This window comes from Protopterus annectens, chromosome 14.part0, assembly GCF_019279795.1.
Source record: "Protopterus annectens isolate FY-2018-M chromosome 14.part0, PAN1.0, whole genome shotgun sequence".
Lineage (NCBI taxonomy): Eukaryota > Metazoa > Chordata > Ceratodontiformes > Protopteridae > Protopterus > Protopterus annectens.
In genome coordinates, this window is record NC_056748.1 from 609,631,821 (window position 1) to 609,657,562 (window position 25,742).

The window sequence follows — 25,742 nt, forward strand, 5'->3', positions numbered from 1 at the left end:
CATACTTCTAAATCATCTGGCGTTTGTAAAAAAAAAAAATGTTCTAACTTGTCTGGGGTACACCGTAAATGAAAAAAAAAAGTCACAACTGGTATCCTCCCAACAGATTACATTCCTAGGTGCAAGCTTAAATACAACTGCCCAGATGGTTTTCCTCATGCCAGAGAAGCAAATTCATGTGGTAACTTACTTCAAACAAGTGGCCACAAAAACCCTGCTATCTGCAAGACAAATACTGCAAGCCTTGGGGTTCATGGCCTCCTGCATTCTTCTAATTCCATATGCAAGACTGCATATGAGGAAACTTCAGTGGTACTTAAAAAGTTTATGGAGTCAACATTGTCACAGCCTGGAAACAATGATTCCTATCATACCTTGCCTATGCCTGGAGTTCCTATGGTGGGCAGAGGCCTGCCACCAAAACAAGGGACTGCCATTCACATTACCTCCTACCGCCCAAACTCTAACTACAGATACATCAGACTGTGCATGGGGGGCTCACCTGGCAGGGAAGTGCATTTAGGGCAAATGAAACCCAAATCAAATGCACCTACATAGCAATCAAAAATAAATGTTACCTGTACAGAATGCTCTGACAGCCTTCAAGGACTATTCAAGGACTACATTCTTCCAGGGCAACTAATGGTAAAGATGGACAACACCACGGTTATGTGGTACATAAACAGAGGGGTACACATTCCTACCCCCTCTGCAGACTAGCCATTGCATTGTGGAACACAGCCTTGAGCTGTCAGTTGCACCTACAAACTCAATTTCTGCCAGGAAAATTGAATGCAGTGGCAGATGGACTAAGCAGAAATCTCATGGACCCAGATGAGTGGAAACTGGAACCACGGATTTTCAACATGTTGACAAGCAAATGGGGGAGCCCAGACATCTATTTGTCTCTCCCCAGAACTACCAGTTGGACTAGTTTTGCACAAGGACTCCCCACAAAAAAACCTGGAAAGTGGATGCTCTGTCCTTCAGCTGGAAAAACCTATCAGTCTACACCTTTCCCCCTCTGCCTCTGCTCTCCAATGTTCTGCTAAAAGTCAAACAGGACAAACCAAGAATGATTTTGATTGCTCCAGACTGGCCATGCCAACACTGGTACCCACTCCTGCGCAGTGTGTCACAAGTATCTCCATGGCACCTGCCTCAGACACCTTCCTTGCTGTCTCAGCAGGAGAAATAAAATCTGCACCCTCAGCTTCCAACATTGAACCTTGCACCCTTAGCATCCCTCAGCAAACCTGTGATGGATGTCATCTTGGAGGCGAGAAGACCTAGTACTAGAAAATCTTATGCTGACAAATGGAAAAGATTCTGTGCCTCGAACTAATCCTTAGAGATAAGCACAGCAGCACCCAATTTACCTGAGATTTTGCAATACTTAACTGAGATGCTTCACAAGGGCCTGTCTTTTTCCTATATTAAAATCCACACCTCAGCTATTTCATGTTACTATAACACAGAACCACCCCTCTTTTCTCATCCCCTGCTCAAGCAGTATCTCAGAGGGGCAAAGAACTTAAGACCACCCAGGAGAGCTCCTACCCCTGCCTAGGACCTTAACTTTGTTTTGGAGAAGCTCACTCTACCTCCTTTTGAGCCAACTGCTACTACAGACTTTTCTTTCTTGGGAAACAACATTCCTTTTAGCAATCACTTCAGCTAGAAGGATATCTGAATTACAGGCCCTTATGGCAGTGGAGTCTTTCATCATCTTTCATGTGGACAGGGTATCTCTGAGGACCAATCCAGCCTTCATGTCCAAGGTGGTTTCCAGTGTGGCTCTTAATTAGTCCATTCATTTGCCAGCCTTCTTTCCCAATCCACAGAACAAAGGGGAACGGATTCTGCATTCCTTGGACGTGCACAGGCAATTTAGATTCTACTTGGACAGAACTAAGTTCCAAAGAAAATCTGAACACTTGCTAGTAGCATTTGCTGCTGGGGCAGAGGGGAAGGCTATTTCAAAACAAACCATTTCTAAATGGATAAGTCATTGCATTCATTTCTGCTATAAGTACCATGGAAAACCTATCCCCCAGGGGATCAGATCTCACTCCACCAGGGCTGCATCTACTTCTGCAGCCTTTCTCAGAGGTGTTCCTACCAGGGATGTTCTAGAAGCTGCTACCTGGAGTGTTCTGTACATACTTTCTCCAAGCATTATCATATACCAATTTTCTCTAAATCCAGAGCTGGCTTTGCCACTGCTGTCTTGCAGGGCCTTATAGCTGGTCCTAATGCTGTATAAATTCCTCCTCCCAACCATAGCTTTGGGAATCTACCCAAAAGTAATGACTGCAACAGTGAAAAACGAAGAACATAGTACAGTTGTGTACACTTACCGTAAATGTAGATGTTCGTGTGTATTCACTGTTGCAGACCTGGTTACCCTCCCTCTAGCCCCCTGTTTTTCTCCGACTATACCTCTACTTTCTTTTACTATGCTTAAAAGTCCTTTTGGTGTATTTGCTTTTTGTTGGAGGTATATTGTTGTGTTTTTAATTTTAATTTGCTCCTCATTTGGGGGTGCACCTGACATCTGGGGGAAGAAAAAATGATGTAATGGCATCTGCTGCATGTTTTATACCCCTGAGACGACCTGACATCATGGAAGAAGGGACGGCAACCGACGCAGGACCCAAGACTTTGTTAATCAGGCCGACTGAGGGCAACCTGCTAGCAGATTACCCAAATGTAATGACTGCAACAGTGAATACACTCTAACATCTACATTTATGGTAAGTGTACACAATTGTACTTTTCCCTGGTACAGCAGGAAATCTCTGTTTTTCTCTTTGCATTCTGTCTTCTAACTCTGCCAATTTTGTAACAGCTCTTCCTCAGAAGTCTCATTCTCATCCAGGTTTTTCCTTCATTTGAGCCTTTGATGTTCACAGTTTTATTAGTTCATCTGAGCAGCTAGTCAAAGCTTGTCCTATTTCTTGCAGCCTTTTGTTATTTGAGTTGATGTATTCCTTCAAGATTTCATTTATTTAATCAGCCGTAGTACATTTTATTTTTTTGTCTTCTAAATTACTGGAAGCCATCTCTTGTATCAAACCTAAAGCTTGAACTCGCTTCTTGTTGAACAGTTGAAGGATTCTTCCCTTCACCTCTTCTGGTTGACTTTTCTTTCAGGTTCTCTAGACTTTTTTGCTGGCATCCAGGCAGTGTACTTAGCAGCCAGTAACTGAATTTTACCATAACTGCCAATTTTATTGGGCCTTATTTCTCAGTTTCTATTTTCACACTGTGAGAGGTGAACTTAAGCTGTTGATCAGTGTGCAGCAGTCTTAGAAGTCCACGCAACAAGGTTTGCGGAGAAGCAGGAGAAATGTGGGAAAAGGGCAGCAGGGAGACAGACAGGGAATAGTACCCCCAGTCCCTCAGACCAGTTAAGATTCTGATCCTAGTCCTACAGGAAACAGCCTAGCATGATTCTAACACAGTTGTGGTCTAGACAACACTAACTGAAAACGGTGGTTAAAGTTGCCAAGGGGCTGCCTTGCTTTCTTCGCCAGATGAGAAGCCTGCTTGCTCAAACTTTTCTCCCTAGAAGAGAAGCCTGCTCACTCAAAGTTCCAGAACTCTGTTGCATCCTACCTTGAATGGACTTTGGTTATTGATCTAAAAGATTTGAATCTTATTATTCATATGCATTTCTTCTCTTAGGGTTTGCTTACTGTTTTGAAGATGAGAAAATTGAATTCATGGAGGACATACCTGGCAAAATGGGTATGTAGTTAAAGGAGCTTATCAAGGACCAACTAAAAGAAGAGGGTTGTACTCATTCTCTCTCACCTTACTGATCTTTGCAGAATGGGGGGGGGGGGGTTATTCTTCAAAAAAAGTTCATATTTTTGCCTTTTCTGTTTTCTTTCTGCTGGGTGTATCTTTTACATATGTCACAGCAGTCAAACATTTCTTAAAGAATTGTTCATCTTTGACTAGTGAGAAGGGCTGTCCTTGCACCTTGTGACCTACATTTGGTCTCTGAGTAACTGGTTTTGGACTTATTTGAACAGGCAGTACACTCAAAGTTTTATCATGGAAAACCACCACCTGGGAGAATATTACGTGTCAGTAGAATCTTGTAATTGTAAGCCTTGGTGATGAAGGAATTCTTCACTATCTTTTACACTGACATGGTCATGTAAGATGTCCATAGGCAAATAAATTATTACATGGACAAGATTAAATCATGATGTACTGGCCGTTTGTTTGTGAACTTTATGCAGGGTAAGGAAGTTAGACCAGTTATTTTTTCCATATGTCTATCAAGTGGCATGGTCCTCTGCTTTGAGAAAAATGGCATGCCTTTGCTAGAATGCTTTACGACTTATTCCATCATTGCAGCAGGTACTTCATCTGCTGTTTTAGACAGTTTGTAGCTCAGATCATTAAGCCACGTTATTAACAATGTACGTTAGCTTTACAGTCTGGGGGGGGGCAGTGATCTGGTGGCATGCTGCAGGGTATTCTCTGAGAGAGAGCACTTGGGGACAACAATACAAAAAATAATCCCCCTCCTGGTTTTTGGGGAGAGGTGTGGGAGTCTGTTTCTCATATGTAATGAATTTTATTCAACAGTGATCCTTTTGAACATAATATTGTTGTGTGAAAACTCACCATGACAGTAGCAGTTTGAGTAGAATCACTTGTAGTACACATTCCCACTACTCTCAACAACCCCCCTTTTCAATTTCCCACTCTAAAACCTAGCACTTCATGTGGGAGACCACTGGGATGACTCCACTCTTTTGCTTCTAAGTCAGCTCTTATTTTCATAGAACATATTTTCCATGGTGGTGGCAGGCAAAAAGGAGCAGCTAGTGGTATGGGTTGGCAGTCCTCTTCTATATGGCCGCCGGCATGCATCTCTGCTGGGGAAGATATTGACATGCACTCTTGCAGAAGCAGCACTCATAGTTGGGCCAGTCAAGCATATGTCACCTGCAGCTGTTGCCTGTATATAAGTGAATTATATTACAGTAGTGATACTACTTAACCTCAACCGTCTACTGTTATAGTGAGTACTAGCACAGCTGTACTTATCCACTCACAGCCTTAATGATTTTGAAAATGTATACCTTAGCCTCCTGTTGTCAAACAATGTAGATAGTTTTATATATGTGTGTGTGTGTGTGTGTGTACATATATATATATATATATACACATATATACACATATATATATATATATATATATATATATATATATATATATATATATATACACACTTATACATATAAAGCTATTTATTTATTTATTTTTTGCTGGTCTGGTTACCTGTTGTATTATTTGCAACATTCTGCAGCTCCTGAAAAATCGAAGTCAAAGCCTGCCAGTGATCTTTTTGTTGAAGATGATGATGATTTATTCAAAGAAAAGGTAAATTCTGACACGTCAGCTGCAATACACAAACAAGCTGGAAAGAAAGACGGACCATTTGCTACGAAAAAGGTAAGTACAAATAAACTAATTCTTAATTCTTTATTTATATTAGGAGCAAGTAGCTTTACAAAGGAGCCATCTCTCACAGTACTCTAAATTAGCCCTCATTCTTTCTGTCACATACATTTACAGCTTCCTATATGAAAGACTGAGACATGATCTTTCAAAATCTGACTGCTCAATTACTACTAATAAAGAGCTTAATTTCACCTGAAGAAGACCTGCAGAGATCAAAGTAAGCATTTTAGCAGAATCGGGAGCCTCCCCACCCCCACCCAACTGTGTAACATTTTTGTTTGCTATCTCCTTGGTTGCGCAGCAGTGAGGGAAAAGAGAAACTCTGCAAAAAAGAGCATATACATCTCTCAGTACCTACAAGTCAATGTCTTGACTTGCAGGGAAAAGTAAATTCAACAACCATTTAAGTTCAAACATTTAGATCCCAAGCAGGGGCGGCCACGGTGGTGCAGCGGTTAGCATTGCCGCCTCACAGCAAGAGGTTTTCCTGTTTGATCCTCGGCTGGGGTGCCTTCTGTGTGGAGTCTGCATGTCCTCCCTGTGGTCGCGTGGGTTTCCTCCGGGTGCTCCGGTTTCCTCCCATATCCCAAAGACATGCTGTAGGTGGATTGGGCACTCTAAATTGGCCCTCGGTGCAAGTGTTTGCGTGTGTGTGCCTTCTGTGGAAGGTTGGGCGCCGAGCTGGCAACTCGACACTGTAAAACTCCACTGCCAATCATGAGCGGACAGGTGATCCACTGTGGCGACCCCTAATCGGGAAAACCCGAAAGAAGAAGAAGATTTAGAACCCAAGCAACCCTCCATCAGTCACTTGTAGGAAAGCAACATTTAAGTACAACTTGCATGGGCTGTAATCAGAATCATCTTCCAATGGGTACATTCAGCAATTTTATTTTCTTCATTAAGTACATTAAGTACCCTCTCTTTTTTTGGTGACCATTTTCATCAGTGTAGAACACTATAAAAGCAAGTATAAACTTCTGCCCCTTTGTTCTTTTATTGCAGCTTACAGGAATATTTGCTTATGTTATTTATTGTACATTTGTTGACCAGGATAGTCCGATTGAATATATGTCCATTTTCAGCAGAGGCCCAGGGAGAAAAGCTCTAGAAACACACAAGGCAAAACAGTTAAGAGGCATGCAAATTTGCAAGTATATGCAAAATGCAGTTTATAGAAAGGAACTCGCAGGATTCATAGTAACTTTACGAAAACATAATGTGTCAACAATTTACAAATTAGATAAGAGGAGAGAATGCACGCAATAATTTTTGTCTTTAATAGACAAGAGTGTTGGTTAATCTGGGTTAGCACAGGGGCAGATCCAATGTGTTTTAAAGTATTGTTTCAAGCCATTTTTGAAGAGACTTAGAGAGGGTTCCAGGGTAAGGTTGGCTAGGAGGGAATTCCATGTTCTGCCAACAAAGCTGACAAAGAAGGAGGCTCCAGCTGCATTGTTATCTGTGAGTGTTTGGATCTGGAGTTTGTTGGATGAGCGTAGTGGCCTGGGGGTATTATAAGTTTTTATTATGTCTGTGAGTGCAGGTTTGTTGAGAATTTTGTGTGCTACTATAAGCTGGTTGAACAGTATTATGCTGGGTAATTCAAGCCATCCTAGGCATTTGAGGTTTTCACAGTGATGGGTCTATGTGGAGTTTGTGGCAAATCTGGCAATGTGGTTATAGGAGCGTGAGAGTTTGTTGAGTTCAGATTTATTCAAATTAGAGAGTATGGGGAGGCATATAGAAGGGTGGAGAAGAGATGAGAGCGGGCGATGGCAGTCCTGGCTAATGGGGTTAGGAAGGGATTATTTGTATATAGTGACCCAGGCTTCTTTTTGATTGTTTTAATAGTTTTATTGACATGCAAATCAAATTTAAGTTTATCAACTATGACCCCTAATAGTTTAGTGTGGACGTCAGGGGGTAATAGTGGTACCATTGTTAGAGGTTATGGAGTTGGAGGGTGAGGTGGATCTACTGGTGGTGGCAAACAGAAGCAATTTAGTTTTGTTAGTATTCAGGAGTAGCCTGCGATTAGAAATCCAGTGTTCAACTATGTGAAATGTATTCTGGATTAAGGTTTGCAGTTCTGATGGGGAGGAGGCAGAGGAAATCAAGGTGGAATTGTCTGCATATTGGATGCAGATTGCTTTTGGCAGGACAGTGTTTTATATTGATGTAGATAGAAAAGAGTAGGGGACCTAAAATTGAACCCTGAGGGACTCCAAGGGTGAGAGGTAATAGGGTGTACAGTTTGTTCTGCCATATTAGTGCCTGTTGTCTGTTGCTGAGGTAAGAGAGTAACCACTGGACAGCATGGTTGTCCAGGGAAATAGATTCCAGAGAGTGAATGAATAATTGGTGGTTAGCTGTGTCAAAGTCCTTAGAGAGGTCTAAAAAGAGAGCAGAGCATAGCATATTATTCTGATTTTGATGTATGACTTTGGTAAATGAAAGAAGGGTGGAGGTGGTGGATTGAAGGGGTCTAAATCCATGCTGTGAGATGGCCAGCAGATTGTTCTGGGTGAGATGGTGCATAAGTTGCTTATTCTCCATTATTTTGGCTAATGGTGAAAGAATGGCTATAGGTCTGTAGTTGGATATTTCTGTAGAACCTCCACCTCTATGGAGTGGAATAACGTGGGATATTTTCCAGATAGAGAGGATGGCTTTGCTCTGCCACAGTGATAGTTTGTAAATTATTGTACTTGGGGATTTTCTTTTCTTCTGTAACACTTCTGTTTCTGTTTCCTGTATTTTTTATGTCTGTTCTCAAACTTTCCCCATATTTTGGGATCACCTCTTTATCTAAAGAATATATATTCTTAAATTGTGTCCCCAGGTAAAAGTTCATTTAAAAAGGCAGGCAAAATGCACTGCCTTCCTGCAGGACACACAACTTAACCACTGCTACTGCCGCACCAAAGTGCTTTTGAACTTCATTTTTTACTATCTTTGCTTCAAGCTCCATGTGTTTAATATTGTACAGTTAGTTTCTTTTATGCCTTTGAACTGACACTGTATATTGCACATATTATCTGCTTTTTGAAGCACACACACACACACACACACACACACGCACGCGCACACTCACACTTTGTGAATTGTTACCTTTTTGGGCTGAGAACAAAATTGGTCTGTTGTGATTAGTGCTCTACCCTTGTTAACAAATTCAAATAAATTTATATATATGAACTATGGTAATCCAGTTATTTTCTGTTTGCTTCCTCCATTGTCGATGTGCCGCATTTCCAAATGTTTCTTCTTCAGGAATAGATGATGTGAAAGTTATGAGCTTTAATAAATTGCTGATTAACAAACATATGTTTTCAATAGTGAAATTCCTTGAACTACCAGAGCCTCCCTAAAATTGTGTTACTGCTTCTCTCAGTTATACTGTCAGCCTTCAACTTTTCTTGGAAGGTCTGTGATATGCAACAGCCAGGGCTTCTTCAGATAGGTCTTGAATGTGTCATGACACTTGGTTATTCTTTGTTGGGTTGGCAGCATCCATCTTCACAGTGACTCTGATAACAAACAGCTCACTATCTTAATGATTTTCTTCTGGATAAGGATTCTAAGTGTTTGGATTTGAGAAGTAAGCAAATCTTTGCAAAATCAATGCTTAACTTTCACGTTACTAATTATAATGTATACTCGATGAGTTGCTGGGACTGACTTCAGAAAATCCAGCAGACATTAAATGATGTCCTCCCCAACTCAGGGCTGAAGGTCTAAACTCCTCAAAAATCTGAGTGACTAAGTGGAGATGCAAATGCAAGTGAAGCCTCTGTTGGACGTAGTTGGTATACAACTGAAAGATTGCTGTATATGTGGTGGTACTCACATATGCTCATGGCAGCTTCTCTCAGGTTTGCTGGTCGATGTTCAGCAGTACTTAAAGAATGATGCCTTTGCAGGTGTTAGTGTGTTTGACAAGCAAGTTAAGTCCTTTTTGACTTTACAGAGACACACACAGAGTTGTTCTCTTTTCACCTTTGCTAGATAAACATACTGATGCTTCCTCATCCCAAACAGAACAGAAGTAAGAGATATTCCACCACAAAGACTACAGAACACCTAAGTCTTGAGGTAGTTCTCACACCATCAGAAAATCCTGTTCATGCCCCTTCCACTAGTAATTCTCCATCCATTCAAAACACCCCAAAGTAGCAGGCATTTTTGAGGTCTTACTGACCATTTTTCTGTAAGTTCAGGAGGTGGTTTGTGGCTGTTTTTTGCAGACAGGCTTATATGTAACACATTTACTTTTTGGGCAGATGGAAGTGTGGCTGCTGGAGTCGCATTTTTTTATATTTCTTTTCACTCTTTACGAGTCTGTTTCCCTCCGAATTTTCAAAGACACTGTGGCACCAGTGCTTTCCTTTGACTCCAGGTGCTTGTACTACCCCCCCCCCCCCCCAGGGGACTAGGGAATGTTGCTCCTAGGCCTTTATCTGAGAAACCTGAACACATTCAGTGCAGGACATTCAAGATTATCTTAATACACCCCTTTCTTCCTCTCTTGGAGAAGGGCTGCCGAGTTTGTGCCATAGGCATGAGAGATATTTATCATCACATATCCATTCAGCAATCTCACATGTGCTACAAAGTAAGCTTTTAGTTGAAGACTGTTTTGTTTGGGTTAACATCTGCTCCTTATTTATGTAGCACCAATAGCAGTATATCTTAAGGAACTCCATGTCACTGTCTTCCTTATTTTTGCACAAAGAAGACTAAAGATAATTCATGTGCAGGACATTGGTCATCTAGTCCTCCTGCCAGCTTCAACCCAGATAACTCTGGATTTCCTCTGTTCTTAGCATCTTTCTACCCTTTTGTACTACTTATAGAAAAATAAATTTTTGTGCCACATTACCAGTTATCCTAGTTTTAACGCAATGAATTGTTAAGCTGTTGGGCTCATGTTTGCAGCAGTTACAGTGGTGACATAGACTTGCCTTCATATGTGATTCGCAAGATGACTTTTGCTTTGCAGTGGCTTCATTATATTGCCAATCTTCCTCACCTCTTTAAGACTTCTGATATTATGTGATGAGCTGCTTTGGTGGTTGACTGATACTTCTGTCTCTTAGGCATGCATTTCTCTTGGTGACTTTTTTATCTTCTGCTGTTTATCAACCATCGGCCTCTTCCAGTCTGATTTGCCCATTTGGTCCTAGCTTTGTTCGTATAACCTGAGCACTAATCCAGACCATCTCTTTTGGAGAAGTTTCCCCTGCACCCTAGTGGCAAGAGTGTGCGGTTAGAACTTGTTTGATTGAAGACTGCTGGAACAGGGCTCAGTTTTGAGTTTTTTTACTGGTTAATTGGGTAATTTGTTTAAATAAGTTTGCTTGTTCTCTATTGTTATAAAAAAAATTGCACTTTATTCATCTGCTTTTACTGTAATTGTGTTTCTTCCCACTTTATTACCTTATTTTGCTTGTGCTTCTTCTTAAAAGTACTCAGTTGTATTACTCTGCTGCAGTTATTACTGCTTGGTAGTAGCCTGATTAAATTGTAACTGTTATTCTAAGCCTTTTGGTTTAAGCACTTGGACTTCATACCAGTTTTACATTAAGAAGGTTTGTAGACTGCATTGTTGTGGCAGGACAGGTAGCTTACATCCTTGTAAGTTGGGAATTGCTGATTTGAAGGCTCAGTATCTGTTATTCTTAAAGCAGATTAGTTCTGGTTTTAGCACTTGGGCTTCAGGCCAGTTATTTTACATTAAGAAGGTTTGTGGTCTGAACTCTTGTGGGAGGAGAGGCTAGATTCTGCCCATCTGAACTGGGAATTTCTGGTTAAAGGCTTATGCCTGCTTATTTGAACTGTTTCTTTCTGAAATTTGTGTGTCTTGTTTGCTGTAGCCCAGAAGTTAGTAGTTTACTGGCCGTTTTGGGCTAATTTATATCGCTTTCATTTCCCTGCTATAAAAAACGCATTTGCACGTTTTGTTGCGCTTGTATTCAGCTCAGCAAGTGCCTGCTAGGTGTCCTACAGAGTTCTATAGCAGCAGAGAGACAAGAGAGAGACTTTGGAGTGATTAAGTATCATTTTTCTGCATTTTCTTGCTGTCTTTAACTAATTCCGCCTAAAATGCCAATTTTTTGGCATTTCTGTGATTTAAAAAGCGTGTTTCTGCTACATATTGTACTTAATTGCTGCCTGCACTTGAACTAAGTCGTTTTTGTGTTTAATCTAACTGTTGTAGGCTACACACTAAAGTGTGATAGCCATTTCTGTGCATTTAAAGTATTTTTTTTATTGTATCTGCTTTATTTTCTGAAAAAAACAACCTCCCCAAAAAATATATATACTTGTTTCCTGCCTTTCTGAACTAGTCTAGTCCAGTTTTCAGGTTACTGCTGAATTCAGGGCTGTGTTGCAAGTTTCTGTGTTGCCTATACCTTACTTAGATAGAGGTAAGTTTCTCTGTTCACCTGTGAGAGAGGGGAGCTTTGAGCAGCCTATCTGTCCCTGGAGGAGTGGTTTCAGACCAGAAGTTAGTAGTTTATTTGCCATTTGCCTAAACTTCCCTCTACCATACTCACACACTCCTATTTCTCCACATCTATATCCTATAAATAACCTCTTACTTTTCCCCTACAAACTTATCACCTCTCAAAAATATTTTACCCCCATAATAACTAGCAAATGCTTCAGTTTCACAATACAACCCAATCTTCTTACTAAACTGCCCAACTACCTCACTAATCCACTCTTACATCTAATTTCCAGTCTATTATCAGGTGACATCCATCCCAACCCAGGCCCCTCCACATCTTCTTCTACAGACAAGTCCATCTTATTTACTTCTTTTAATGCCCAAAGTATAGTAAAAAAAAGTCCCAAACCTCCATGCTTGGCTCATACATAATAAACCTGTCATCCTAACCATCTCTGAAACATGGTTAAAACCCCATATAAAAGACACTGAAATTATTCCTCCAAACTATTCTATCATAAGAAAAGACAGGTCCCATAAAAAAGGGGGTGGAGTAGCTCTTATATACTCTTCCTCATTGTCAGTTACCCCCTATAACAAACCTGTTCCACACTTTAAAAATGCTGAACTACTCCTCGCATTACTCCAAGTTAACCTACATAAACACATATGTATAGCCTCACTCTACATCCCCCCCAGGGGATAATATTTCTACACTTGAAGATATCCTCTCCTGGCTCTCCAATAATATTAGCAATAAAACTATAATCTTAGGAGACATGAACATTAACTGGGCCTCCATTCAGTCTCCTAAAAACCATCTTAATATCAACCTCTACAATTTTTCACAGCTAATCAACTCTGTAACACACCCCTCAAAAAACATCTCTAGCGGCAGTATTCTAGACTGGATTCTAGTCTCTCGTCCCCACTATTTATCTGATAGTGGCACTCTTCCTGATCCCCTCAGTGACCACATACCCATCTTCACTCATCGACTCCCATTACTCCTGCAACACACCCATAATTATATTACAATCAGTAACCAAAAGAACTTTAATCCAACATCCTTTTCAAACTCTCTAAAAGCAATTAACTGGAATTGTCTAAAAACATTATCTCTAGATAATGCAGTTGCCCACTTCAACTCAATATTCCTAAAACTACTTGACTCCCATGCACCCTTAAGGACTAAGAGAATTAAAATTAAAACAGCCCCTTGGCTAACCAAAAACACGCTAGCATCTATGCGGCACAGAGACAAAGTCTGGGCACATTACCAGAAAAACAAATCCCCCCTAGTCCACAATGAATATAAAATACTTCGAAATAAGGTAAAAAGCTCATAATCTCCGACCGACAAAATTACTTTTCCACACTTCAAAACAATAATAAATCAAACCCTCAGAAATTCTGGAAAGGTATCTCAACTCTGCTTAACCCCAGCAAACCAGATACCCCTACCCCAGACCCAAACGCTCCTGACCTAGACTTGGCTACCCAATTTAACTCTTTTTTTTTCATTGAATCCATTTCCAAATTAACGTCATCTTTCTCTAACACCACTACATTCTCTAAAACTCCCTCACCATCCCCCACCAGCTCTCTACCCTGCTCTGCTACTACTTCCTCATTCCCATCTACTAACTCCCATCCCTCCACTCCTTCTCCTACTCTAACTAATTCATCAGCCCCTAATTCCCCCTCTTCACTCTCTCCTTTTTTTCTCATTAAAACCTATACCCACTTCTACTATAAAGAAACTCCTTATGAAACTGAAGCCATGCATCAATGCTCCTGATAACATCCCTTCTTACTTTCTTAGCAAAGCTGCTGAAGTAATCGCTTACCCTATTAGCATTTTAATCAACCGCTCTATCCAAGAATGTATAGTACCCCAAATCTGGAAAAAGGCCTTTATCATACCTCTACATAAAGGTGGCAACAACAACAATGTTACTAATTTCCGCCCCATCGCTATTCTGTCCCCATCTCTAAACTCCTAGAAAAGTATATCCAACTACAACTCCTTCCACATCTCTTAGATAATCCCCTACTAACTCCCACACAACATGGATTCAGACCACATCATAGCGCTATGACCGCCCTCCTTTCCTTCCTTGAAACTGTAAATAAAGCCCGTGACTCTGGCCAAATTGTTTCTACCCTACTGCTCGACCTCTCAAAGGCCTTTGACACCATCTCTCACAGCCTGCTACTAACTAAACTTTCAAAACTTAACCTATCTCCCTCCTCCTTGAACTGGTTCTCCAGCTACTTATCTAACAGATATCAAGCAGTCAAATGGAAAAAGACCACCTCTTCATTTCTAAATACTCCTACTGGAGTACCCCAGGGCTCCATACTGGGTCCCCTTCTCTTTAATATATTTATAAATGATTTCCGCAACTCTATCCCATTCTCAGACATCATCCAATACGCCGATGATTCTACTATTATCTGCGCTGCCACCTCTATCCCCTCACTCCTAAAACTGACTCGAGATGCTTTTACAACGACTGAGCAATGGATGAAAAGGAATCACCTAGCACTCAATGCCTCTAAAACCAAATTAATGTTCTTCACCCCCTCTAAGGCAACTTCTTTCAATATAAACACATTCTACATCTCTAGTCAAAATAATGTACCTCTGGAACTGGTGTCTGAGACCAAGTTACTTGGGGTCCAAATTGATAGCCAGCTCAAATTCAACTCCCACCTACAGTTAAATATAAAAAAAAAACATCAAAAACTAGGTATGCTTTACTGACAAAATCATTACCTTACACCTGCTACCAAAATCACCCTCTCTACCTTATTTCTTATCACCTCCCTTCTCTATGGAGCTACACTCCTAACTAATCTACAGACCTCTCTAAAAACACAACTTTCCTCTTGCTACAACAAAATTGCCAAGTTCGCTACCAACCACAAGTCCTCCACCCACCACTGTTCCTCTCTCCAAAAACTAAAATGGCTAGAGCTACCCAGTTATCTCGCATATACTCAACTAAATCTTGCACATAAGCTCATTTTCAACCCCTCCCTCTGTCCCTCCCTTTCATCAGCCTTTAAAATGCACCTTCTTGATAGAGTATTAAGGTCCAACAATCAAAACCTATTAGAAGTATATAAACCAACTCGTCCCCCAGGCAAAAATCTTCTGTCTTATGGCCTTGCATGCCTTTGGAACTCCCTACCACCTTCCATTCCCACCACCCCCAACCACTTTATATTTAAAAGATCTCTTTACTCACATCTAGTATCCCAGTGGGAATGCTGTTGCTCCCACCCCACATAACTAACACTTGCAAACTCTCTCTTCCTTCTTCCACTTTTTCCTCCTGCAACTTTCCTTATTATTCACCCTAACTCATACATATTATTATTTCTACAATAATTGGAAAGAATACATTAGGCCACACTTCCTAATTATTGCTTCCTAATATGTTATTACTTCTCAGTATTTTTGTGCATTGCCTCCTAATATGTTGTTATTTCTCAGTATTGTCGTGAAATGCTTCCAAATATGTTATTATTTCTCAGTACTTTTGTGCTAAATTTCCCTTTAGTCTGTATTACCTATTAATTTCATCACTAGACTGTATTCATTCTAGTTTTTGCTGTATTATTTGCAAATTGTTTTTTCTTGTATGTTTAATTTCTGTATAATGGTATAATTTGTACTTCTATTATGAATAACCTACTGTAACCTACTTAGTTTTGCAGCTTTTCTCCCCAGGACTCCATTGAAAACGGGTTCATTTGGCCCAATGGACTATCCTGGAAAACCAACTGCAAATAAATAAATAACATTTTGGGGAAATTTCTCTCTCTTTCATTTCCCTGCTATAAAAAACACATTTGAGCGGTTTTGTGCGCCGGGCAGCGCTGGTTAGCTGGGGTTAAACTATTCCCGGCTCCACAAAGTCTGTTCTTCAATTTTTCCCTTGGAACTAGACAAACTTTCAACTTAAACACTCAATCTATTCATTTCACAGCACTTGCTCAAAACTCAGAGCAAGCACTAATTAACCCTAGCACTAGAACCCCCCTATACTGTCCAGATGGACAAGGCTCTCTATTCGTCCCTACCAGCCAATCAGTAAAACAGCTCACTTTACCTATTCAGGCATGCCCAAAGGGCAGTTTCAGGTGTACTCTCCATTCCAACTGGTGAATCTGGGCATTTTGAGGCAATGTTTCAACTGCCTCATGTACACAGATAACCCTCTCCTCCTACCACCAAACACTAATATATGCGAGAGATGCAATTATACAGCCAAACTGGAGGCAAAGCTCTCTCAACCCAAGACTGGAACTGACAGTCAAGAGTCGAAGGGGAAATACTTGTAACATACCACCAGTATCACATAGACCTATTAAACCAACACTGGAAAATAATGTACATAAATACACGAAAACATACTCGGAGGCTCTAAATGAAAATCTGCAAAAGCAACAGAGACCAAAACGGACATCCAAGCAACCTCCACACCCCATCACAAAACCTGAAACATACTTCACATAATCAGTGTGCCAAGCAATCACAACCCTTAAAGCAAAATAACATACCCAACACACTAATAATAGGCAACTCTGTAGTCAGGCACACTGATGTCCCACTAACTAGGCTGGACAAGGAGAAGGTTACAGTTAGCTGCCTGTTGGGCGCCAGGATCTGCCACATAACACAAGCACTCAGATCGCTCCAGAACAAGTAGAAATACGACTCTGTCATTGTCCATGTTGGTATGAATGACCTGAGACGTACCTCCCTGGACTACATGAAAAGAGACATGGAAGAGCTCTCTGTTCATGTAGCCCAGGCCGGTATGACCCTGACCCTGAATAGCATCCTGCCCTCACCAAGAATGATGTCACAGTATAAAGAAAAAAATGATCAATTCCAACAATTGGCTAAGTTTCTGGTGCCATTCAAATGGGATCCGGTATCTGTCTGCCTGGGATGACATGCTCGACAAGCCACGTTGCTTCGCAAGTGATGGCTTGCACCTGTCACCCTTAGGCTTTCGAATACTGGCCAAGGCTTTTGCCACCCCCATAGTGCCTTTTTTAGGCAAGGATCAAAAGACAAACCCACCACCGTAAATAGCACAAGTAAACAAAAACTGAGGGTAATAATACTCAACGCCAGAATTCTAAACCTCAAAATGCATGCACTCAAGACACTCCTCATTATGGAGAACATCGATATCTGTGCAGTAACAGAAACCTGGTTTAAGGCTCCAGAGAGCACCCCAGCACTACCAGGCTATAACTCATACCATACTTTTCGACCACAGAACCCAGAATGAAACACAAACGGTGGGGGTGTATCCATATTCATCAAGGATACCCACACCTCCAGGTTAGTGGCACAGCACGATACCTCGGAGATCTTCCATAGGTAGGTACTAGGCTACTGGCCCTAGGGCCTATCGAAGCCCATCCAAAAAGGTACCCTGATGTGCAACTAACAATGGGCAGAATTGCAATTCAAATTGTAGCTTGCTACAGGTCACCCACCATGACCCAGGACCCCCCATTCCGTGTTTCTGGAGACACTGGGAACTATGAAGGTCCTACCAAATGCCCTAATATTGGGTCATTTCAATTACTCTGACATTAACTGGGAGAACTACTCAAGTACTAACTCCTTTGCCCAACACTTCCTAGAATTTATAAACTCAAACACCCTGAATCAACTGGTCAACACCCCCACCAGAGGTGAAAACATATTGGACCTGGTCATCACCAACATGGGCGACTGGTGTTCCACACCAGAGGTCAACCCCTCACTGGTTAGATCAGACCATAGACTAATCACTCTGGGTACCCACATTCCACCACCACCCCCAATCAAGGAGACCACCATGAAAAACTTTTCAAAAGCAAACTTCACGTTACTTAAGACTGAGGTGGAAAGGTTCACTGCCCCCATGCTAAAGGACAATGCTGTTCAGGCTGTTGAATCCCTTACAAAGGCACTCTGTGAGTACCTACAAGAATGCATGGATTGTGCTATCGAAAGCAAAACCAAGACTCACTCCTCCAAGAAAAAGTAACCAGTCTGGTGGACCCCTGCCATAAACAAGCTATACAATAGAAGGAGGAAACTAGTACAGAAAAGAGTAAAATCCCAAGAAGGAAAGACATTCCTGATCAGTATCAGCAAGAAACTACGATCTCTCATAAAACCATCCAAGGCTAGCTTTGAAAGAAAAATTATCAAGGACTCCAAAGATAACCACAAAGCATTCTTTAGCTATGTCAAGAACCTAAGTGGAAACTCTCAGATCTGCTCTGAGTTAATGTAGAATGGCACAAAATACACTGAACCGACTGATATTGCCAACATTCTGGCAGACAGGTTTAGTGCAAACTTCTCCTGCCTCTCACTCCCTAAAGGGCCCATAACCATACCTGAAGAATGTAGAGCCCCGGCAGTCACTGACACACAGGTTAAAACAGCCCTATCCAAAGCCAAAAACATAGCTTCAATGGGACTGGATGGTGTCCCAGGCTGTGTCTTACACGAGCTCCAAAATTAACTAACCCCTCACATAAACACACTGTTCAAACTCAGTCTCTCTACAGGCTATGTAGCTGTAGAGTGGCGCACAGCAACAGTTATCCTGCTCCACAAAGGTGGATCATGGAACTCATTAACAGAGACATTGGGAGCCTCCAAACATTGGACCCTACCCAGTTTGGCTTTAAGGGCAGATCATGCCTCCTAAACCTGGTGGACTTCTTTGAGACAGTTACCAAGGCTTTAGACGTGGGAAAGGAGGTCCACACAGCCTACATAGACCTCGCAAAGGCTTTTGATATCATTCCCTATTCTGCTATTATAGACAAGCTCACCAGCCTGAACGTAAACCTCTACATCACGAGATGGGTTGCCAGTTGGCTCATGGATAGAACCCACACGGTGAGAGTTGCAGGCTCTAGGTCCAACTCTAAACCGGTTATAAGTGGCATCCCCCAGGGTTCAGTCCTGGGACCCCTCCTGTTCGGTATGTATTTCTCAGAGGTACAGGCAAGCACAGGAGGACTACGGCTGACCAAGTTCACAGACGACTGCAAACTGGGGGCCATAATTGACTCTCCGGCTGATAGACATTCTCCAGAAGGGTCTCACTGAGATGGATACCTGGTGTCAAAATCGTGGCCTCAAGCTAAATGCCAAAAAGTGTGTAGTCATCCTCTTTGGAAAAAACAAAGTACCCACAAACGTGGTAGTCCCCTAAATGCAGAAAATATAATAAGGGATCTGGGGGCCCAAGTAGATAGTAATCTCTCCTTTGATAATCATATTGCCAGTGTGGTTAGAAAATCCTTATATGTGGTCCACCCAATCACAAAATTGTTGACATCTAGAACAAAAAAGGTTATTGTGCCCCTCTACTCATCATTATCAGACCCATCATAGAGTACAATGACCCATTTGGGATGTATCTTACAAGACACCTGCAACAGCTGGAAAGACCACAGAAGTACCTCACCAAGAGGATTACTGGCCTCAGACAGATGCCCTATGCAGCCCAACTGAAGAAACTCCAGCTGTACTCTGTTGCATACTGCTTACTCAGTGGTGATCTCTGCCGGACATACAAGGCTATGTCCAACCCAGAATTGATGGACATGCTCCACCTAAAAAAAAACAAATCCTCATGAGCCACACGCTCTAGGGATCTAAACCTCACCACAGTGATAAATAGGACATGCTGGTGGGATAGATTCCTGTCCCAGAGACTCCCCATGCTTTGGAACAGGGTTCCAGTCTACATTAGGCAGAGCCCCGCACTAACACTCTTCAAGAAAAACCTTGACTAGTGGATGGGAAACAGAAAATTTACCACGGGGATCACTGCAGTGGCTCTGCTGAACAGAAACACAGGGAACTAATGGCTCTGCTGGACAGAGACACAGGGAGCTAATCTAAGGGGCGGCGAAAGCCAACACATTCTGTCTAGGCTTATAGATGCCCTCGGGCAGATAGCCTCGTACTAACCTATGAACCTATCACCAGGGCAAGGACTGCCCGGGGTGAGAGTGGGGCATCATTTAAATAGCCATCAGGTGGTTTTCCTTTTTCTGTTCAGGTTTGACAGCACAGACTCATCTGGATACTGGAGAGGGGGTACAGTTGATCGTACATGAAGGATGTTCCCTCTGTTCTGCATGGAGCATTCCCTCAAGTTTCCGAGCATCAGCTTTAGTCTATCCAGTCTCCAGCAAGATCATCACACCTTTGTGTGTCCTGCATGTACATAAAGCCTTCTCCTCTCAGGACAGGTAAGCAGGCTATGCCTCTTCAGCACTCGCCCTTGCTGCCTGCTTGGCTCCAGCAGTGCTAAGACCACTAATCTAATCCCATCACTTTGCTCACAATAATCTCTGCATGTCCAGAGCCAGGCAGGCATGCTTTTCTGACCTTATTCAAAGATGCAGACTCTGCCCACAGATTCCTCTGTGGGTTGGGGAGCATTTCCAGATGAATCTTTCATATATTACTTTCGGATTCCATCACAGTCCCATCTCCGCATCTGTATTCAGTAGGTGCTTGACAGTGCATTAGTGGCTTTTATGTCTTCCAGAATTGTAACAGGCTTAAGTGGTTCAGATCTGGGAAGACATTGTGAGGATAAATTGCATCAGAAAACAGCAAAGGATAATAACCCATGGTTGTCACAGCCTTCATGCTAGTTGTTAGTGAATGGGCTGTTCAGTGTAATTAGTTACTAACTATAATGTATATTTCTCTCCATCTTGGTCTTCTAGACCTTCTGAGTCTCTTTGATGATGACTTAAGAATGGAGTCATCTTGTAGCATTTTTCTGTTTCTGAGATCGTCCCCATTTAGGCATGTTTTCACTTTTGGACAGTGCAGAAGTGCCAATATACTGTTGTCTGAATCTGGAGTGTATTAGGCATCTTATCTAGCCAACCTGCTAGCTGACAGATTTGGTGCAAAGTTCACCCCCTGTCCCGATCACCCATACCCGAAAGCATACCTTACACTAGTCCTCTACCTAGCATCTCCAAAGAGCAGGTCATATCCATGCTTTCCAATGCCAAAAACACAGTCTATATGGGACCACATAACATCCCAGGCCATTTACTAAACGGTCTAAAACAAGACCTAGTGGAACCACTTGGCCCTCTTTTTAACCTCAGCCTGAGCACTGACTTTGTTCCAGCAGAGTGGAGAGTGGCAACAGTAATCCCCTTGCATTAAGGGGGGTCCGAATGCCTAACTAGCCATATCTGCAAGGCCATGTTCAGAATCATCATGGACCTTATCAACAAGGACATAGGCGACCTTCAAACTTTTGACCCAACCCAGTGTGGCTTAAGGGTAGACCATGTTTGTTGAACCTGGTGGACTTCAAGAATGTCACTAAAGCCATGGATGAAGGCAGAATGGTACATAGTGCCTGTCTTGACTTAGCCAAGGTTTTTATCACAATTCCCCATTCAGGTATTGTAGATAAACTTTCCCAGTTGGGGATTAACCCATACATCACTAGATAGATAGCCGACTGGCTCACTGACATAACACATTCTGTCAAAGTTGGGTATTCCACCTCTGCCAGTAGACCAGTTACCAGTGGTATACCACAAGGATCTGCACTGGGCCCTCTACTGTTTGGACTCTGTTTCTGGGAAGTCCAGGTGACAGTAGATGGCCTGTGGCTTACCAAGTTCGCTGATGATTGCAAACTGGGAGCAGTCATTGAGTCATCATGTGATGATAACATTTTACAAAAGGGTCTAACACAGACAAATGATTGGTGCCAAAGCCACAGACAAAAACTAAACACAAAAAAGTGCGCTATTGTCCCCTTTGGCAGAGAGGAAGTTTCTGCAAATTACAATATTGATAGCACCCTCCCAAACTCAAACCCAGTGGTGTGAGATTTGGGAACACAAGTTGATAGGAATCTAAACTTCGAGCATCGTGTGTCCACACTAGTAAGGAAAGCCTTCTATGTTGCTATGTTATAACTCCTCTGTACTCAACCTCATCAGACCACTAATGGAGTACAATACTCCCTTTTGCATGTACCTCACCAGACACCTGCAGCAGTTGGCGTGACCACAGAGGTTTTTCACCAAGAAAATTCAGGGCCTCCAAACATGATATGTGGAAAGACTGAAAGCCCTATCACTGTGTTCTGTATCCTACAGGCTGCTGAGAGATGACTTGTGCCTGGCCTATAGAACAGTGTCTGACCCTGCCCTAGTGGAAATGCTTCACATCTGCAAATCAAATAGGACAGGATTCACTCACTCCAGGGATCTCGACCTAGCCTGTGACATTATAAGAACATGCTGGAGAGACAAATATATCTCCCAGAAATTGCCACTCCTCTGGAATGAACTCCCAGTTCACATGAAGCAGAGCTACTCAATGACCCTATTCAGGTGCAACCTAGACAATTGGATGGGAAACCGAAAATTCATTCCAGGGGTGGCACCTATGTCCCTCATGGACAGAGGCAGTTGTTGCTAATCATAGACTCACTTTGTAAATAATGACCATCTAACCAAGGTCAGTTAGGGAACACTGGTATAACATGGCTAGGTTTGTAAAGGCCCTAGGGCCATTAGCTTAGTAACCTCCTGTGAGCCTGTAGTCTACCTTTACCCTCTTTCTCTGACTCGGAAGGTGTTTCTAAAATGTCCTTTAGGACTCCTCGACCATAGATCTCACTGCTGTGTTCTGGAAATGCAAATCGTACTTCTTCGTTTCAGCAGCTGAAACACTGCCCATTATTGTAATTTGCCAGAGTCTTGTAGTTTCATGCTTGACTTATGAAGTCATAGATGTCTTCAGCTTTAGATTCACTGTTCCAGTAGCCTAAGCTATTAAGGTTATATTGATGCCTAGGATGTGACCATCAGTCAGCTTTCAGAGTTCTAGGGCACCTTCCACATTCCCAAACTGCTATTGGCTTGAGTAGAGCCTTATAAAAAGGTTGTTTGCTCACCTAAAGCTATAGAGTGTTCTTGCCAGTGAACTGCTTTGCCTCTGCAGGCTTCCTGGAATTGATAGCTGCCTAGCTGTCCTTTCAAGGTTGAACAAATAAGTGCACTTCTGGGAAAAAAGTTGTAGTGCATTTATTTTCTGAAAAAAAATTAGATTGTTTCTCTGAATTGCATTATGCTAGGAAATGCTTTTTTTGTGGGACTTGTATGATTTTGAAAGGGATTTTTATTTGTTTTGTATTTGTGATAAAACTGTGTAAGATATTTTTTGTTCTTTTTATTTTGTGTAGAGTAAGTGTTTGTTTGGGGTCAAGATATTGTCCTTTTGAGGAATTTCATAAAAAATTTTCCTCTTATCTTTCATTTTCTTGTCAGAAGGTGTACCGACTCATTCAGACTCCACAACCCACTGATGAGACTTCCTTTATGCTATGGGATTTGTATCTCTAATGGATGCAGGCAGCCTGCAAATGATTAATGCCCCAGCCCCCCTGCTTGTAAATAGCGTAGCTTGAACAGCGAGACCCAGCTTCCACAAACATAAAATAAAAATCCAAATGCTCAGCAAAATGTGTAGGACACAATGAAAGTAGCGTAGCTTGAATAGCGAGACCCAGTATCAGCAAACAGTAATGAAAATCCAAACGCTCAGCCAAATTTGTAGAACAGACACTTCTCCAAATATATAGAACAAATTCCTTTTATTGTACAACACAACATCAAGAATCACTAGTTTAGCGCTTTCATCTGCCCATCGCAGACTTCCTCAGAACTAGTGTATCCCATCTTTGCAAATTAATTTAAACAACTTTTGGCGCCAACATTTAAAATTCCCTTAAAGGAACAAGCATTTAGTAAACATGCTGTATCGCAATCATAACATTCTTATATAGTGCATAACTGTATGCCTTCGAATAAGTTCCCTTGTTTATAACAATTATGAGTGAATATGTATATATTAAAATTTTTTACTAAAAATAACATTTTATGCACATTAATGTAATATAACATTGCATACTATAACATTTAAAAATCTTTAAAAATCTATTATTATGTTAAAATAGTATAAATAATACAAATACTAGGAAAAGTTTTTTAACAATGCTAGTAGACGAAAATTTTTTATGAATCCAAAATCAGAAAAGGTTTGATGCTAATAAATTCATTAATACCTGGACTTCTGGTGGAGTCAGTGAGCATCTGCCATTTACTCTCTTTGCAGGCTAATCTAGTTTTCCAATCACCCCCGTATGGTGTATCTTTTTCCTCATCTATAATAAAAAATAAAAATATATGATCTTCCCCATATTCTTTAATGTGTCTATATAGTGCATTTTTACAATCCTGTTTTTGTATCCTATAATAATGTTCATAAATACGCTTTTTTAGCTCCCTTTCTATTTTGCCTATATAATAGGCTGAACATATTTTGCATAGGGCTAAATACACTATATGTTTGGTACTACAATTTCCGCTTATACTTCTTATCAATGTGTTGTTAGTATCACCTAATATAATTTTACTATTTGTATTAATAAACTTACATTGATTGCACCTTCCACATTTCCTGGTGAAAATTTTTTCATGCTCATTAACCCCCTTCCTATAATTTGTTCTTTCTAGCAATCTTTTTATGTTTGGACCGGTCTTGTAAACTATTCTGGGTTTTTCTCCTAAAATAGTCCTATTGGAATCTGTTACAGTAATGATATCCCAATATCTATCAAGGATATATTTGATTCTATAACTGTAAGGGGTGTATGTGATAACACAAATTCTACCCTTATACTCATGTTGAGTGTGTGTTATTTCATTTATCTCCCTTGTATGACCCAATAATGGTTTGTATTTGAGTCCCCACTGAGTCTTCACATATTCTATGGTGTCATTGATCATACTTTTAGGATATCCTCTATTCACAAATAATTGTTTGATAAATTCCATTTCTTCCTCCATTAATTCTTTGCTAGAGGACATCCTAGCACATCGGATACATTGACCTTTGATTATATTTTTAAATATGTGTGGTGGATGTTCACTTCCAAAGTACAGATAATCATTGGAGAAAGTACCTTTACGATGCACTTTGGAAGTGAATCCCTCTGAAGTTAAACTGATGAATGTATCTAAATATGCAATACCCTGGTTACTTGTGTTGTATGTAAACCTGAGAAATTAGGTGGTTCCATTAATATATTCCATAAATTCTATAATTTTCTCTTTTGATCCATTCCACAGAATAAAAATATCATCAAGGAATCTCACATAGAAGGCAATGTAAGGAAAGAATTTGCAAGTGGTGATGAATTCATTTTCCCAGTCAGACATGACCAGGTTTGTGAAAATGGGGGCGCAAGAGGCCCCCATAGCAACCCCCTTGCACTGTCTAAAATATTCCCCTTCAAAAGTGAGATAATTGTGGTCCAAAACCAAACCCATCATATCTATAATTAAGTTGGTTTTGTCCCAGCTAATCTGTGAAAATTTCCTTAAACTGTTTCCGAACCTCTCCAGGCCTTCATCTTTGGGTATACTCGAAAACAAGTCACATACATCAATGGTAATCAAAGTTAATTGTTCTGACCATATTTCAGAACTAAGCTTCGCTAAAAAATCCCATGAATCCTTGATTATAAAGGGTATATTTTGATAAATATGTTTGGTCCATCTATCAATGGTTACTCCGATGTTGTATGTTTTGGATCTAGAACCTGATATGATAGGTCTAAATGGAGGTTTATTCACTGATTTGTGTATTTTGGGGATCCCTACTATGAGTGCCATAACAGGGTATTCC

The 25,742-nt window shown here is 41.2% G+C and overlaps 1 protein-coding gene across 3 annotated transcripts in view; it reads left to right on the top strand.

Moving 5' to 3' along the window:
* The window catches only part of LOC122789133 (WASH complex subunit 2A-like), a 2,558,205-nt gene that overhangs the window by 1,274,196 nt on the left and 1,258,267 nt on the right, over positions 1 to 25,742 (top strand). For all 3 annotated transcript variants that reach the window (XM_044056354.1, XM_044056357.1, XM_044056356.1), the window contains exon 16: positions 5,336 to 5,481. In XM_044056354.1, the coding sequence (XP_043912289.1) occupies positions 5,336 to 5,481 (146 nt within the window). The remainder of the gene's footprint in view (positions 1 to 5,335; positions 5,482 to 25,742) is intronic.